This window comes from Manis pentadactyla, chromosome 2 (genome assembly GCF_030020395.1).
Source record: "Manis pentadactyla isolate mManPen7 chromosome 2, mManPen7.hap1, whole genome shotgun sequence".
Classification (NCBI taxonomy): Eukaryota; Metazoa; Chordata; class Mammalia; order Pholidota; family Manidae; genus Manis; species Manis pentadactyla.
In genome coordinates this window covers 5,877,344-5,893,146 of record NC_080020.1, presented here as the reverse complement: position 1 = coordinate 5,893,146, position 15,803 = coordinate 5,877,344, and the positions used below count along the sequence as shown (strand labels likewise).

Genomic DNA, 15,803 nt, shown 5'->3' with positions numbered 1-15,803 from the left:
AACCATTAGCCTCTCCCCCTGCTGGGCAGACAGAGCAGGGCTGCCAAGGAGTTCTGGGGCTGGAGGAGAGGAAGCAGCCCATTGTCATTTTATAACCTGGCCTCGCCAGAGGTCCGCTGTGCAGCCTCATGGTCCCGTCCTCTTCATTAAGGAGATCACGTGCAATTAGATTCACAGTGTCACTCTGGAAGATCGGCTCAGCCCTGGGCCTTCTCACGGCCAGCAGAGCCTCCTGACAACCCAGCCAAGGGCTGATTTCATCACCTGGTCGTAGAGGACCCGGGCTTCTCATTGCAGGAGGTGGTGGAGCAAAGAGGAGATGGCCTGCATTGCCGCGCTGCTTGGGTGATTTCGGGAAAGCCACTTGTCCTTTCCGTGCCTCAACTTACTCTTCTAAGAAGTAGAAATAACAGTAGCTGTTTCATTGGGAAGATTAGGATATAAATCATACATGTAAATGCATGCAGAGGTGAGTGTGTATGAAAATCCCTTGGTACACGGAAGACCTGAGCGTGTGTGGCCGCCGCTGCTGAGTTCTCACTTGTTCCTTAACAGGGAGCTTATTTCACAGGTGGCCGGTGATGATCTAGGTGGAGCGGTGGAGAGCACGCAGCCTACAGGGCGTCAGAAGGTTCCCCCGGTGCTCACACGGCCGTCTGACATTCCGGCTCCCTGTGCGTCCTCCTCCTCAGCCTTCACGGTTCCATGCGGAGCAGCTCTGGTGAGCTGCCCTGGCCGCCTGGTGGGGTTCTCCGTTGCCCAGCAGGCGCAGGTACTCTGCAGCCCTGGGTCCCTCTTCGGGCCTCGATTCCTTTGCCACAGTCTAGCGGCCTTACCCCTGTCCCGGGAGTGAGAGCTGCTAAGAGCTTGCCTTCCTGGTTTGCATTCCTTATGCTGTTACCTTGAGCAATGTATTTCCAATCTCCTCATGATGTCTTGACACTGGAACGTGGGAACATGAAGAGCTGTTTGTTTTATGCTCTCAAATCCCTGACAAAAGTTACAAAGTGTTCTTCTGTCTTCTCAGAGAAAGGCTGCCCCCCTCTTGCTCTTCCTCAGTTCCACGAAGCGACAGCTGTTGCTGGGCTTACAATTGTTTCAAATGCCTTCATTCCATGCAAAAGGACCCTGCTTGCTGCCTGCTTTGCAATGATCTGAGCTCTGAAGCATGATCGAGTGCTTGGGACTATAGGGGAGTGGAGGTCTGTTAAGTATGAGTTTTGAGATGTGCAGGGAGGATCAGGACAGCCACACAGCCCTCTGAAAAGTGCGCAACACAGCCAAACAGCTGTTGCATTTGTTTGAAACCCTGCGTCCCTGGTTTGATGTCTCCACTGAGCCAGTTCTTACGCTTTGAATGGGTTCATACTGGCATCACTGTAAACTGGGGACAACTGAGAAGGAATTTGCTCTCTTTTGCCACTTTCAAGTTTCTTGGGAGCGGAATGTCATGTTCCGGGCAGTTTTAGAAGAGCACCTCCGTTCTGGCCCGTGTTCCCCCTGGGGTGGCTCCAGCAGATCCCAGTGATGGATGGCGCCATCCCCGACGGCTGGTCGTTAGAGTGCATATTTAATTTCAGACAGTTGGATGGCTTATTTCTCCAGAATAATTCGAACTGCCCATCTCCATGGAAGACAGCACGCTTTATCTGTGGCTCAAAGAGGAGAGGCAGTTGCGCCTGTTTCCTTTTTGCTTTCCCTGTACATGAGGGAGCGCAGAGGACCTGAAGGGCCCTAAGGAAATCCAATGTGGACCTCCCCGGAGCCAGTCACCTTTTTTTCCCCAGCTTTCTCCAGTTTGGTGCCTCCTCATTCCATGTCTTCAGCACTTGTCCACGGGGAGCATGTGGGAATCCTGCCTCGCATGTCCCACCAGCCCCGGGAAAGGCAGGGTCCCATCTCCCTCAGCTGTCACCTCTAGTGCACGGTGTGGCATTCTCTTGGGTCTTCCTTCCTCTGGCAGAAGGTTCCAGGCAGAGCTGTGCATTGCAGGATCTAGATGCCATGGATCCTGCACACCGTGTTAGGAAGTTCTGCAGAAAATGCTCGATGGGCTTGGAACCAAAGGCATCGGGGATTGCAGGGGAAGAAAAGACGAGGTTCAGACAGCTATGAAGTGGTGCAGGGGGAGAAGGCCGAGGTGCAGGAAGGGGCAGGTCGGAGGACGCTGCCAGGGAGAGCCCTTCTGACTTGAAGGCATGCGCCCATCCCCCTGGGATGTCCGGGAGAGGTCCAGCGCCCTGGCCTGCCCAGGGAAGCAGGTTCTGTGCAGGGCAGCAGCCCTCTGCCCACCCCATCATCCCAGAACAAGGTCACGTCGCCATTCAGGGTTAGGCTTTAGTATATGGCAGTGTCATTTCAGGCTCCGCCTCATTCCAAAATAGCTCCCATCTACCTGCTGAGGCCTGAAATCCATGTGGGGAGACAAAGCCTCTGATTTCCAATACAGAGAGAAAAGGCTTAATTATGCAAATCTATAGTGGAGAAGCTCTGTGTGAAACTCATTCATATTAAAATGTCATCAGTCAGCCTTCCAGCAGGTAGATGCCTGATACTCAGGGAGATGGCGACCGGCGTGTGCAACAGGGCCGTGCAAGGACAGGAGCACGGGAAGGGAAGGTGGTGCAGCCCCACGACGGGGCCGGGTGCCGGCCGGCTCTTCAGCCACGCCCCTAGGAAACGATGTGTTGGGGATTCCTTTGAGAGGAACCCAGATTTAGGGCAATGAATCAAGGCAGGTCCACTGTGCGAGTGAATCCTGGAGTCCTGCCCTTTGACGAGCAGATGAAAGTGGATGAAACTGGATCTTCCCGGAGGGGAACTGATAGTTTTTGTGCCAATCCACACAGGGTGTTGACCACATTACGAAGATGTGGTGACGTGGGCCGCATGGTGAGGTGGGTGTGGGTCAGTCCGGCCCTTCCCTGCAGGGGACAATGTTCCCTCGGTCAGGAGTGGAGGCTGAGCGGGCAGGGGCCAGGCAGGGGCAGGCTGCAGGGGTGAGCGCCTCCTCGGCCAGGTTTGGGTCAGTGGGCTGGAAGAGGAGCCGCTTTGAGGCGTAGCTTGGAGGTCCGTCCTGCCGTGTATTTCTCTTCCCCGCAGTATATGGGTTGTGACTCAGTACAGGTGACAGACAGCCTGGTCTCAGCCAGGTGCGCTGTGGGGATGCCTGGGAGAACTCGGACCAGCTCCACAAGGGGAGAACCAGGTCTTGCCCCCAAGTGTCAGTGTGACAAGAGTGGAGGGGAGCCAGGTAGAGCCCAACAGTGAGCTGACGGGGTTACTGTGGGCAGAGGTTGTATGTGGGTGCCATGAGGATGCCCAGCCAAAGAACAGAAGCCCCGCCTGAGCACCCTGGGGACGCTCGTGGGAGCACACCCCCAAGTCCCCAGGGGCCTTTGGGATGGGCTGACATCGGAAGTCAGAACAGCAGGGCACTTGATCCTTTGCGAGTCAGAAGTGCCTGGTGCAGTCTGGGGCCTGCGGGCTTCCGCCCTCTGCGCCTCCCTCGCCAGCCCGACCTCTGACTGTCTTGGCCGGGGTGGCTGGTGCGTATCACCGAGGGTCGTGCTCAGAGGGATCCTTTGTCTGCTGTTGCTCTACTCCTTTTTCTTCACAACCAATAGGTCCCAGCAGATTGATTAATTGATCGTTCCCACTGCTGTAATTCTAGCAACTTTAGTGGAGCTGGAGGGAAATACACTCAGACGGGGGATCATTTCGAATGGTTTCCACCTCAGCTCTTGAAGAGGTTTTCTCTATCTGCTGCTCTCCCTCCTTCCTCTGTTTTTATTTTGCCCTGTGGAGCTCACTGGCCAATGATTTATCTTGTTCTTTGGCTGTCTTCTCTGCTAGACCATAAACTCCATGAGGTCAGGGACTTTTGTCTGTTTGATTCACTGATTTGACTCACTGTTTTACTTACTAAAAACATAAAACAGTGTCTGGCACGTAATGACGCTCCATACGTATTTGTTGAATGAATGAACTAACAAACTATTCTATCTGCTTTAAGGAGATGTTCAGTACTCGCTAATTTTGGAAGTGGTCACACTTAACTTCCTGGAAGAGCAGCTAATTCTCCATTCTTTGTACTATTGAAGAGCTGAAGTAATGACCTTTTCACTAGCTTTGGGATACTTTACACAATGTTCCCTGGGTATGACTTCCATTTCTATGGTTCCTATCATCCTCTGCCCAGTTTCTATATACTCAGTTCATTTTTAACAAATACTTATACAATGTTGTAGCAGAAAGGGTCCTGGAAGATGGAGTTTCAAAGCTAAGTAAGATACGTTCTATGCCCTCGAGGGTGGGAGAGTAGACTTATTACCAAATAAATGAGATGTGATTTGTGCAATCAGAGAAGTATGTAAAGGAACAGTTGTATTTGAGAGGGGTGGTCAGGAAAGCCTGTGGAGGAAATTATGTTTGAATAGGGTTTTAAGGAACAAACAGGTGATCGGATGGCCAAGAAGACAGAGAGAAGGTCATTGCAAGGTCACAGATATGTGCAACAGTGGCTTGGTATCCCTGGGCCATTGAGTGTATGGTCAGCAGAGGAAGAATGACACTACTGAAGTGCCCTAAGGGACATGCCTCCAGCTCTGGGTCCTGGTCACTCTCTGGAGTTTCAGACCTGTATGTTCAACCGGCTGCCGGGCGTCTCCACCTGGGAGGGTCACAGCTATCGTGAGCAGGACACGAAGAGAGCGCAACGGATCCCCCGTTCTGGCACGTTCTCTGCCTGCCCTGCTGCCCATCTGAACCTACTCTTCCCCTTCTTTTCTCCCGGCATCCCCAAGGGACTCACCACACACGAGTCTTTCTAAGCTAGAAAACTCAGAGTCACCTTAAGCCAATTCCATTTCGCCGCCCACCCACAGCCAGATAATATGAAAATCGTATTAATCGTAGCTCAGAAATGTCCTGAAGTGTCTCTCCATATCCTTCCCCACAGATATCTCCCACCTGGACGGTCACAGCAGCCTTCTAACTGGCTCTCCGCCATCCTCTGCCCTTAATCATGCCAGTCCATCCGCAGTTCAACCACTGGCCATTCTAATAGCACTGATGGTTCGGAAGCATCCCCTCAGCACCCATGGGGGCCGTCGGAAAAGGACGGACTCCAGTCCGGCCCACAGGAGGGGTCCTAGTTCTGTGTCTTAGCCATGCCGCTGCTGTGGGAGGAGGCACAGAGACAGCTCAAGGTCAACTTATAAAATCAGAGGTATCTTCTGTCAATGGGCAGGTGGCCCACGGTCAGAGCTCTCTCAGTGCCAGGGCCAACCTCCCTCCCTCCCGTGGCGAGCAATAGGCACTGTAACGGGAGAGGGGGGAGCCGGGCGGCCAGCCCAGCCATTCCCGCGGCTGGGGTTTGTCCCTGGAGATCTCACCAGTGACCTCCGTGGTGGGACCAGCTCTTGACCCCTTCAGGTCGCTCAGCAGCCCCCAGCTGATCTGGAGCGCCTGGGTCTTGGCATTAAGGGTGTTTTTCTGGTTTGAAAGTGTCTTCTCTAGGTTGATCAGATGAATTAGTAAATTTATGTAAATATTCCACATGAAATGAGGAATAGGGGAGAGCGGCATATTCTAGAACAAAGGAAGGGCAAATTATCACGGATTAGCATGAGCTCAGGAGGCCAGCACTGTCAGTCACTGTATTTATTTCTGTCTCTATGGAAACCAAAGGGGATTGTGTACCAGCAAAGTTGGGGGATCTTCACAGCGCTGCTCCTGCATTTGTGGACCTAGCGGTACATCAATTCTGTTGTAGCCTATTTTAAGTCTCTGCCATCAAACCCTATGTGATTTCACTTCTCTGCTTTTTGACTCTCACAAGCTCATTAGAGAAAAGTCCAAAGTCCCTGCTGCTGCTTAAAACTTCCCAGCTTGTAGCCATCCAGCTTTTTCTCCCACCCCACTCACTGCTCCCCCACGCACCCTCTGACCCTCCGTGTTAGGCACACCCAACTTCCTCCTGCTGCCCAAGCTCACCCTTCCCCTTGGCACCCTGGGTCCTGCATGTGCTGATCTATCGCTCCTCTGGCCTCCCTGGGGTGACCACCACCGCTGGGTTTCCTAGGCTTTCCAGTGACCTACCACCGGGTATTACACATACACCCATCCTCATGATTTGCAGTCTGTATTTTCACATTCGCCCATTCACTAACATGTATTTGTAATCGCCAAATTCATATACTCACAGTGCTTTCTTGGTCATTCTTGGAAATGCACAGAGTGACACAGAAGTGGCGTCACTGACGTCCATGCACATTCCCAGCTGGGGTCAAGCCTTGAGACACTCTGCCTTCCTGTTTCAGCTCTCACACTATAAACAAGTGTCCTTTCCATGGGCTAGTTAGTAACACATTTCCCCCATTTTTGTGCTTTTTGTTGGTGATTTTGCTGCTTTAAACAGCCCCCAGATGTAGTGCTGAAGTGCTATCTAGGTTCCTGAGAGCAAGAAGCCTGGGATGAGCCTTACAGAGAGAAAATATGTGTCAGATGAGCTTTGCTCAGGCTTGAGTTTTACTGCTGTGGCTGTGAGTTCACTGTTCGTGAATTGATGAAAAGTTACATCCAGGAAAAGGAAGAGGAAATTCACTGATCTCTGAGTGAGGCCACTTTGGAAACTGCTAGAGTAATATTCATAGTGCATGATAAAGCCATGGAAAAGATGGGAAGCAGCTAAACCTGTGGGTTCATGAGATGATGACCGATAAACTAAATGTAATAGAAAAAAGCTTCATTGTGAGGCTGGAAGTCAAAGAAATTTTGTCCCATTACCCATGGTCAGGAAAATATTAAGGCCTTCTCAATGGATGTTTTATTATAAAGAAATCCTGCAGATAATTGTTTGTAAGAAATATGTATTAAGTAAGGCATGTTTAAATAAAAACACACATACAAAAGGTTGTATGTTGATTGGTTGACAAAAATGTGACCGCAGGCTCGTAGGAACCTAATCCTGGATTTCTGCTAGGAGCGGTGGTTCACACTAACTCACTGTTCACAGCAACTTTACTGAGCAAAAATACTGTGAATTGACTGTGTGTCACTGTTCCTGCCCCACACCATGTCTTCTTTGCAGCAGCACCTCTGCCTGCCAAGTGTCCCCTCTATTCAGTGTCCAGTGAATGTGCTCTGCATGAGCAAATGATGCCAGCAACACGGGCATCTCTGAGACCTGTTAGGAACACGGAATTGTGGCCCACCCAGACTGCCTGAATCTGTCTGCTCTGAACAAGATCTCCAGGCGATTTGTGCTCATGGGTGGTGATACAATGCCATCCATCCTCTGTGCCTGTCATATTTTCTCGACATGTAGGGTCCCATCTCCTATGTAGGACCATGTAAACTGGATTAAATCTCACTAATCTTATCTTGCTTCAGAGAAGCAGTAGTATTTGGGATTTTGAGCCTTAGCTGTGTACACGGAGAATGTGGGTTGGGAGCCATCCCGGTGGCCTGTGGGGTGGGATTGTTAGAATGGAGGTAAATACTCCTTAATATTTAAAAGGGTGTAATGTGTCTAAGCATGTAAGAAGGTGCACATGGTCAGTTCAGCTCATGGCTTTGCAACATTACAACGCTGTAACTTCAGGCATTCCTGCCTTAACTTCTTAGGCAGTCAGCAGACATTAAGTTAGCGTTTGTGTCAGTGTGTGTGTGGCACGGCACTTGGCTGGGGCCTATTTTAACTCTTTAAATTATCTTCCAAAGAGGAGGTCATATGACCAGTTTTCTTGTGGCCAAATATCGAAAGACAGAAGTAGACCTGTTTTAGACCTAAGAGTTTCATGAAGTGTGCTTGGAATTAAGTTTGAATTCATGTGACCCAGGGCCCCAGGACACTTGTAGCTTGCACCTGCTAGATATTCTTTCATAAAAAAGAGGAAAAGAGGCAATGGAATTCCTTCTAGGCCTATGAAAGCAAAACTTGAAAATAGTGGGAGAAGGCCTGAGGCAGTTGAGCAGAGAGCAGAGTTTGGATAACTTTTAGGAGGGCAGATGGTCTTCGGAGCTGCTTTGGCGTTTCCAGCCTATGGCTGAGAATGTTTGGGAGCTCCTGCTGGTTTACGTAGGGCTCCCTTCTTATTTACTAGAAGTATAGCACAGACCAAGTACAGTGAAGGCGAGAGGCTCAGAGTCAGATGGGGCCACTCTGTCTGGTCTGCGCATAAGTCCCTTCATCAGGTCTCGATTCGTGTACTCAGTGAAAATGAAATGTAGCTAGAGTTTACCGAATCTCTGACAAAAATACTGTAATATGACTTTATAGTATTGAATTTCAGAGCAATGACATGTAAAAAGGATCCCCACCTATCACTTCAGTGCTAAACACATGGTGACACCCAATTAGTGAATGTCTGTGGATAACATTTTTTTATTTGGGAGAAATAATGACTGTGGTACAGAGGAGTCAGGCTCGTGGCACGCTGCCTTCATCTCTTCCTCACGAAGTTGGTTTTCCACTCACAGGGTGAAGCATGGAAATCAACATGTATTTTATAGAAAATAGGAACTTTTTAATGTATATAAATTTATTTGCCTTGGCAATTATTTATTTACAACTGATGATGGACACCAACAATTGAGGTAAAAATATACATGAGGTATAAATATTTAAATGCAATATCATATTTTATTTCCATTGGCAAGATAACAATGAACACTATGGTATTTGACAAACGAGCTTGATGAGTCTTTTCCCTCCTTTTTTTTTCTTTTTCACTGCACTGTGCTATTATGCAGCAGTGATGTGATTAATATGTATATAAAAATAAAAACGTCAGGTAATTTGAAGAGAATGGGTGCCAGAAACACAGTCATATTTATGTTTATTCGGTTTTAAGTGTCCTCTTGGTCCTTGCTTCTTGGAGTGTGGTCTTTGGGCCAGTAGAATAGGCATCTCCGAGGCCTGTTAGAAATGCAGGATCCATCAAGCCCACCCAGACTGTCTAAATCAGTCTGCATTTGAACTAGGTCTCCAGGTGATAAGCGCACACAGCAAAGATGGTGACACAATACCATTCATCCTGGGGTGCCTACCATATTCTCCAAAAATATAGGGTCTCATCTCTGGCTGTAGGACGGGCGTTAAGCTAGATTAAATTTCACTAATGATCTTGTCTCTGCATAGTCAGATAATCCAGTGTAGTTGGTTAAACTTAAGACATATGGCGGAAGTGAATTTGGTGTGCTCACAGAGCATTGGCCAACTGGAAAATTATGGGTTTGCTGCCACTTTTTAGGTAGGCAAGGAGACAGAAATATTTCTAGGTCATAATTCAAACAGTATGATTTTTCTTGCACCATACAGAACTCGTATATAGCATTTTATTTCTTTCAATAAAAGAATTGCACATTGCTGATAAGAGCAAATGTTACACACATGTATACAAGACCAAAAACAAAAAACAAAAGGAAGACACTCATTTAAGTTTTTCTTTTTTTCCTCTAATACCGGTTGCTAAATTATAATACCAATCTCTCATGGATTACCAGAGAAAATCTCTCTCCCTCAAACCAAACACAATAAATTATCTTTCTCTCTACAGTTGTTAAATTATAATAAAACAACAACTTAAATTCATTAGCAGTTGGTTAAGGAGAGTCACTTTGCTTAGTTTATACAATAATAAATAAGGTTGGGCCATATGCATAAGGTAACTTGACCGGCTAATGAAAAAACATGGTATTAACAAACCTGTTCATATTTTCTAAAACTAATTGAAGAACATAGTTTTGGTCTTATGTTAGTTTAAAACCCTGTCTTTCAGATTGCAGAACGTTAATGAATTATATCTTAACAGCATCGTATGTAGCAAAATAAGAACTCCCTGAACCTGCAATGGTTCAGGACCTGAAAGGACCAGCTCCCTTTGTCTGGTGTCCAGAGTTAAATTCAGTGCAATACTTTGGTAAGAAAATGCCGATTAACTGTGACCAAATAGGTCACTGGTCAAATAGAATGACATTCAAAAACATTATACAACGTATCTATGAAAACTTGATGAAACAGAGGTTCCCTTTGGCTGTGAATATGCGAAGGCTATCATCTCAGCTTGGTCAGAAGGGAAACTGCAGGTCGGTGTCAGTCCCTGGGCCGACTCCGCGGCCCCCCCAGGGCATCTGACCTTTCACAGAAGCTGCATCTGGCCGGGCCACTGGCAGCTGGTAGCCTAGCCTTCAGTTTGGTAATGATGTCTCGCTTTTCCACTTCACTTTTAAGCAGAATAAATAAATATTCTTGTCCTCGCTTTTTCCGACCCCCGTTCTCAGTTTTCAAATAAAGCAAACTAACATCACCGCAGACCCTTTCGGTGTCGTTTTCCTTTGGTTAGCTAATCTTTGGTTAAACACATTTTCACACCTCGGTGTTAGCAGCAGATTCTGCTCAGCTTACAGGACAGTTGGGGACTGGCCCAGAGCAACTTGGAAAGAACCACGGGAGGAAGGGACTCACTGAGTCAGACGGGTTGCTTTTCAAAATATGCAATTGTATATAAAATTGGTATTTTACATATATACAGTAAAGATAGAGATATACACACTTATATACATATGCTATACATACATTTATTTACAGTTCAGAATACGCTTCTTAGAAGCCTTTAAATAGCAAATTAGGCAATGCACAAGGAATAATCCATTTAATTTTAAGTAACATAGATAAGTGTTCTGATTTTTAGAAATAATTATATTAGTAGGGACACAGCCGTCTCCAGGAAGGCTGGAAAGTTCTCAGAAATTCTTATATCTTCAACATTCCGACGTTTCAGTGTCTCCATTTTTAGGCATTAACCATGCCCATCTCTCTCTCTCTTGCTTTCTCTCTCTCTCGCTTTCTCAAAAGCACACTCTCTCCCACAAGTATTTGCTTTCATTTCCTCTTCCCTGAGTTTGATGTCACACTGGGGAAAACTCAGATTTTAGTTTCTGGACCCTCAGCAATGAGGGGCTGAAAAGAGTTTCTAATCCTGGCAACTTCCGCTGCACACAGATGTCCAAAGCCTTTATTGTACCATTCTGGGGAGTGACCTCTGTGGGAACAAAAACCAGAAAGGAAGTGAGGCGGTCTTTGTCCAAACCCCAGCCACTTGTCACGGCAGGCAGGGCCGTTTGCCCCGAGCGCCGGCACACACGCACGCGACGTGGGGCTGCGGCTCGGGGATGGGACAGCCTCGTTCTGTCACTGCGTCCCTTAGAAAGGCCTTTTTGGCCAAGTATTCAGTCTATCTTTTCAGTGGCTGCTTTCAAACAATACTGCGTCCTCAGAGAAGATTCAGACTGCATTCTAGAATTTACTGAGAAAGCTCACGTCATATCTACCCAAGCCACGTCAGTTTCAGCATCATGGACTTGAAGGGCTTGGGTTTGTTAGTTTCATGACAAAGGAGTGCAAAGGGCGGGCATAAGAGTAACACAGGATGGGGGACCCGTATTTCTGGAGTGCCTAGGCCGTGCCTGGCTCTACTGCCTGTGTTTGCTCTGAGCAAGAAGCACAGAAATATACATGGGGACAAAAAACTGAAATTAACAAGAGCAGAGGGCTGCAGGAGAAAGTCAGAAATTCAGGGAAAGTGGTGAAAAGGAAAACAGGGAGGGGACACATAAGTGATTATCCACAAAAGCATGCTAATGGCAATGAGGGACAAAAGTATAGCGAGATGAGAAGTCAGGATGACAGCTGCGTCCTGGCAAATGTGGCCCGCGAGCTGAGACTCCGCGGCCGTGCCCGCCACCCTGGGGAAGGGCTGGGAGTCCCACTTACTTCAGGTCTATCCTGCAGACGTGGGTCAGTCTCGACTTGCCGGAGCCACAGGGTTCTATTAAGTACTGAGAATCCATCACCAGGGCCCGCACGCCACCCATGAGCTGGGCTTCCTCGTGCTCCACAGACAGGGACACTAGAGTGCACATTCCTTTGGGCAAATCAGTCTTCCAGGTTCTGTGCAAAACAGCCCACACGTCAGAATTACGGCTAAGAGAGACGCAAGAACCTGGACGCAGCGCCGAGGCTTACACTTGTATTTCCCCGCTCAGATTCCAGTCCTAGTCACTTGGGTTAAGTTAACGGTCTCTGTGACTGTGCGTAAAGTGCAGCTCAAAGCAAGGCTCTCAGTCCTGTGACCTAGAGGCCAGAAATGGTCTTGCAGCTCTCAGATCTACATTTGGGTCCCCAAACTCTGGCTGCAGAAGCTCTTGCCCATTATTGAAGCGCTGGTCCCTACAGCTCCAGAATTAGGACTCACTCCTTCAGCAGACATGTGTGGGGCACACGGAAGGGTCAGGCTCTGAGAAGCCCCTTAGGACACACAGATACACAGCCCAGGAGGAAAAACAGACATGAAAAGAAAACTCTAAAACACCGTGGTATGTGCAATGATATGGCTATGCAGGGAGCACTCTGGGATCCTGTGGAAGGAAGGGAAGGCACAGGGGAAGGCGTCCTGGAGGAGGTGATGCTCCACTCAAGTCCTGGAGGCTAAATGAACTGGTGATGCTCAGCTGGAAGGGAGTGAGACACCTGTGGACTGCTAATTGTCTTCAAACACCTGAGCTGCTCTAGAAGGGGAGAAGACCTAAATACAGGTGATTTGACTCCAGAAGTCAAAGACATGAAGGCGGTTTCTGTTCAATACGGAGAAGAGGCATCTTGAAGTGTGCTTGCTCCAAAAATGGAATGGGCCCTATGAGGAGGGAGGGACAGTCCCCTGTTATGGGAGCTCCTCGAGCACAGAGGGGGTTGCCACTTGGAAGAGTGTTGTCGATGCAAGTCAGGAGTCATGCGAGCTTGTGTGTAACAACACTGTCTACCGTAGGACATTGCTTTCAGCATCACAGTCCCAGTCACTGACGCCACAAGCCCTGTGCCCTCCCTTAGTCATCTCATCTGCAACTTTGTCTGCTCTGACCACGCCAGCAAGAGAAACTATTACACATGCCTGACAAGAACCTGGGAAGGAGAAGGCCACACACAAATCCCCGGCAGCGTGCCCGTGGGTGTGACCATTCTCCTTTCGTGCGTGATGATGCGATTAATACCGATGCCTGAAAGTGGTACAGATTTATGGGGATAAAATGGCAAAATCTTCGGTAACTATCACTGGAAGCCCCTGAGGAACAAGAGGCGGGGATAAAGTGAAAGGTAGACCCGCTGATCCTGGAGAAGCGACCACGCAGGTGCTGAGACAGGGAGACGCTTTGAAGACAGGAAAAATCTCAGCTCTGTGACCTCCTCACTTCCTACTTTTTGGCATCCTAACCACAAGGGATTCCTGATGTGGGAACCATGTCTGGTTCATCATCCACCCTCTTGAGTGCCTAGGTTTTCTCCTTCAGAGGTTTATGACCCACACACTTTCTCCTTCAACTCTTAGACGAAGTGTCAGTGCACTGAGGTTATATTTAAGATCCACACCTTACTATCCTCCTAGCTTACTTATCCCCCTAGGAGAAGTGACTCTTTATCCTTACTTATTATTTATGGACTCTCTCTTCCTAATAAATATAAACCTCGAAAGAGCAGGACTCTGGTCTCTTCTGTTCCCTGCAGTATCCCCAGAGCCTCCAGTGATGCCTGGCACAAGGGAGCGGTGGATGGCAGACTAAGAAACAGCAGGCTGGTGGGGTTGCTGGATGGATGGAAGGAGAGAGGGCGGGGGAGGAGGGGCAGGGAAGAGGCCGCGACAGCATGACCCCTCCCCACGGCTGCCACCCCAACAGAACTATTTGATTTGCTGCTTGCAGGAGTGAAGGTATGCATTTAACTTCCATAACTTCTATGAGATGACTAACGTCCCCAAAACTGTCATAATAAGCCACCCTTTAACTGCCCACATGCTCCACCAGGACCGCAAGGGTGCTAAGATAAACACATATATTTGGAAAAAGTGGTCCTTAAAATTCAAGGTCCCATGGAACAATTCCAAAGGCATAAATAGCCCATGTGAAAAGCAACCTTTAGTTTGCCAATTGAGACTGGTTTCCTAAAAAAAAAAACAACCTCTTTAAAATATACATTTGGGCATTTCACTAGCTAGTCCTTCCACACTGCTCATCTATGAGAAGGGTCAGTGTTTGCCATCAATTACCACCAGGAAAGGATTTAGTGATTTTCATTTTCTTTGGGTTTCTTTACATCCTCGAGCCCTGTTCTTCCTGATTCGATCCCGACTCACCAGCCCACCTGTCCAGCTCTACTGCGCAAACTTCCCGTCGTTGGTTAGGACCCCCCTCGAAGCCCAGAGCGTACGAGTCCCCAGCTCAACCTGTAACTCTATCTAGAAGCAGTATTTCAATAGCAGAGGCAAGACTCACATGCCCTGTCAGGCCCTGAAATCTTCCTGGGTATCAGGGCTGTGCCAAGTTCCCCGTGTGCGGTAAAGACCCATGGACATTTGAAGTTGTGCAGATGAGGTTGGACAAAACACACACACACTCCGGCCTTGGGAGTCACGGGAACCGAAGGCTTGCTTCCCCAGGGCAGAAAGACAACCTCACGGGAAAGGCAGATTCCATCCGCATAATCTGGCAGAAAGAGCGGCTGGACGAACAGCAGCCCTTCCCGGGACTCTGTTCTGAGGAAATGAAGATACTTATGGCCTAATAAACCAGACGTTCCACAGAGAAGGGGCCGTAGGGGAGCCCAGCAGGGCTGTGAATTGGGTGAAAAAGGCAGGAAGTCGGGCATCAATGCAGCGAAGCCAGGTTTCACGGGGAGACATGAGCACCTGCTCCGTGTTCCCCGTGGAGGCCCCCCTTGGCGTGGAACGCCAGGAAATGCTTAAATTTGCAGCTATTAACCTGCTTCTGGAGGAGAACATCTTAAACCCCGGCGTCAGACGCACCTGAGAACCACGAAGTCTCTGGAAGGGTGCGGCGCCATGCTGTTCAGCACGTACTGATAGACCTCGGTTTGCTTGTCCAGAGCTTCCACGACCTTCCACTGCACGAAGTCCTCATCCCACAGGTGCCGCTCTCTCAGCACGCGATTCAGCACCACCGAGGGGGGCGCCTCCACCTCCACGGAAGCCTTCCACATCTTCAGCGGGTTCCCGTCCCCCACCTTGGGAAGGACACGGCCAACGGCTGAAGGGGGCCGCTGCCTCCATCAAAACCCACCGCACCGCGCTGCGCCTCCAAAAACCACCCCCCCTCGCGGAACTTGAAAGGGCGAACCTGCACGCCTCAGGCCAGAAGCGTCAGGACGTTTTAAAGTGTTGAACACTTATGGTTAAAAGAATAACAATCACGGTGATCAAGATAATAGCCACCAAGACACACGTTGCTTGCTGTGTGCCGGGCACCCTTCTAACCTTCTCTGATTCTGGTGCTATTATGATGAGATGTGGCTCTTTGGGGGTGATTTTTTTCCAACCCCCGAGATTACCTTTTTGAAAGCGAGCTCTGTGTTGTCTGTGCTGGAGCACGTGACCCATGCTTTGAACTTCTCCCTGGCTTCCTTCTGGAGGCCCTGGGCGAGGTGCTCCAGGTAGGTGTGGAAAGTCGCCCCGCCCTCCTCCAGCCGGGTCCCCAGGTCTTCCAGAGATGGAGCGTGGATGTCGGCCTCCAGGTACGAGTTATGAGACTGGGCTACCAGCTCATGGGGGACCTGAACCAAGGGGTGCAACACACCGAGCTGAAGAAATGACGAGACTGATAGTTCGAGAAAGCAAAGCCATTTGCCCAAACCCGTAGTGTGGCCTTCAGGCCGAGGGCTGCAGGCTGGAGACGTTTTTCTAATATCAGTGGCAAGTCTGGAGTGAGGGGCTTCCTCACGTCAGGAAACACAG

The 15,803-nt window shown here is 49.0% G+C and overlaps 2 protein-coding genes across 8 annotated transcripts in view; one reads left to right on the top strand and one right to left on the bottom strand.

Moving 5' to 3' along the window:
- KL (klotho) overlaps nucleotides 1-853 on the top strand; it is a 72,522-nt gene extending 71,669 nt beyond the window's left edge. The window contains exon 6 of the mRNA XM_036904758.2: nucleotides 572-853. Within this exon, the coding sequence (XP_036760653.2) occupies nucleotides 572-853 (282 nt within the window). The remainder of the gene's footprint in view (nucleotides 1-571) is intronic.
- Nucleotides 854-8,627: 7,774 nt separating this feature from the next.
- The window catches only part of STARD13 (StAR related lipid transfer domain containing 13), a 329,780-nt gene continuing 322,604 nt past the window's right edge, over nucleotides 8,628-15,803 (bottom strand). For all 7 annotated transcript variants that reach the window (XM_057489672.1, XM_036904997.2, XM_036904996.2 and 4 more), the window contains 4 exons: nucleotides 15,401-15,622; nucleotides 14,859-15,076; nucleotides 11,780-11,956; nucleotides 8,628-11,048 (listed from right to left, as the gene is read on the bottom strand). In XM_057489672.1, coding sequence (XP_057345655.1) covers nucleotides 10,931-11,048; nucleotides 11,780-11,956; nucleotides 14,859-15,076; nucleotides 15,401-15,622 — 735 coding nt within the window. In that variant the 3' untranslated portion in view covers nucleotides 8,628-10,930. The remainder of the gene's footprint in view (nucleotides 11,049-11,779; nucleotides 11,957-14,858; nucleotides 15,077-15,400; nucleotides 15,623-15,803) is intronic.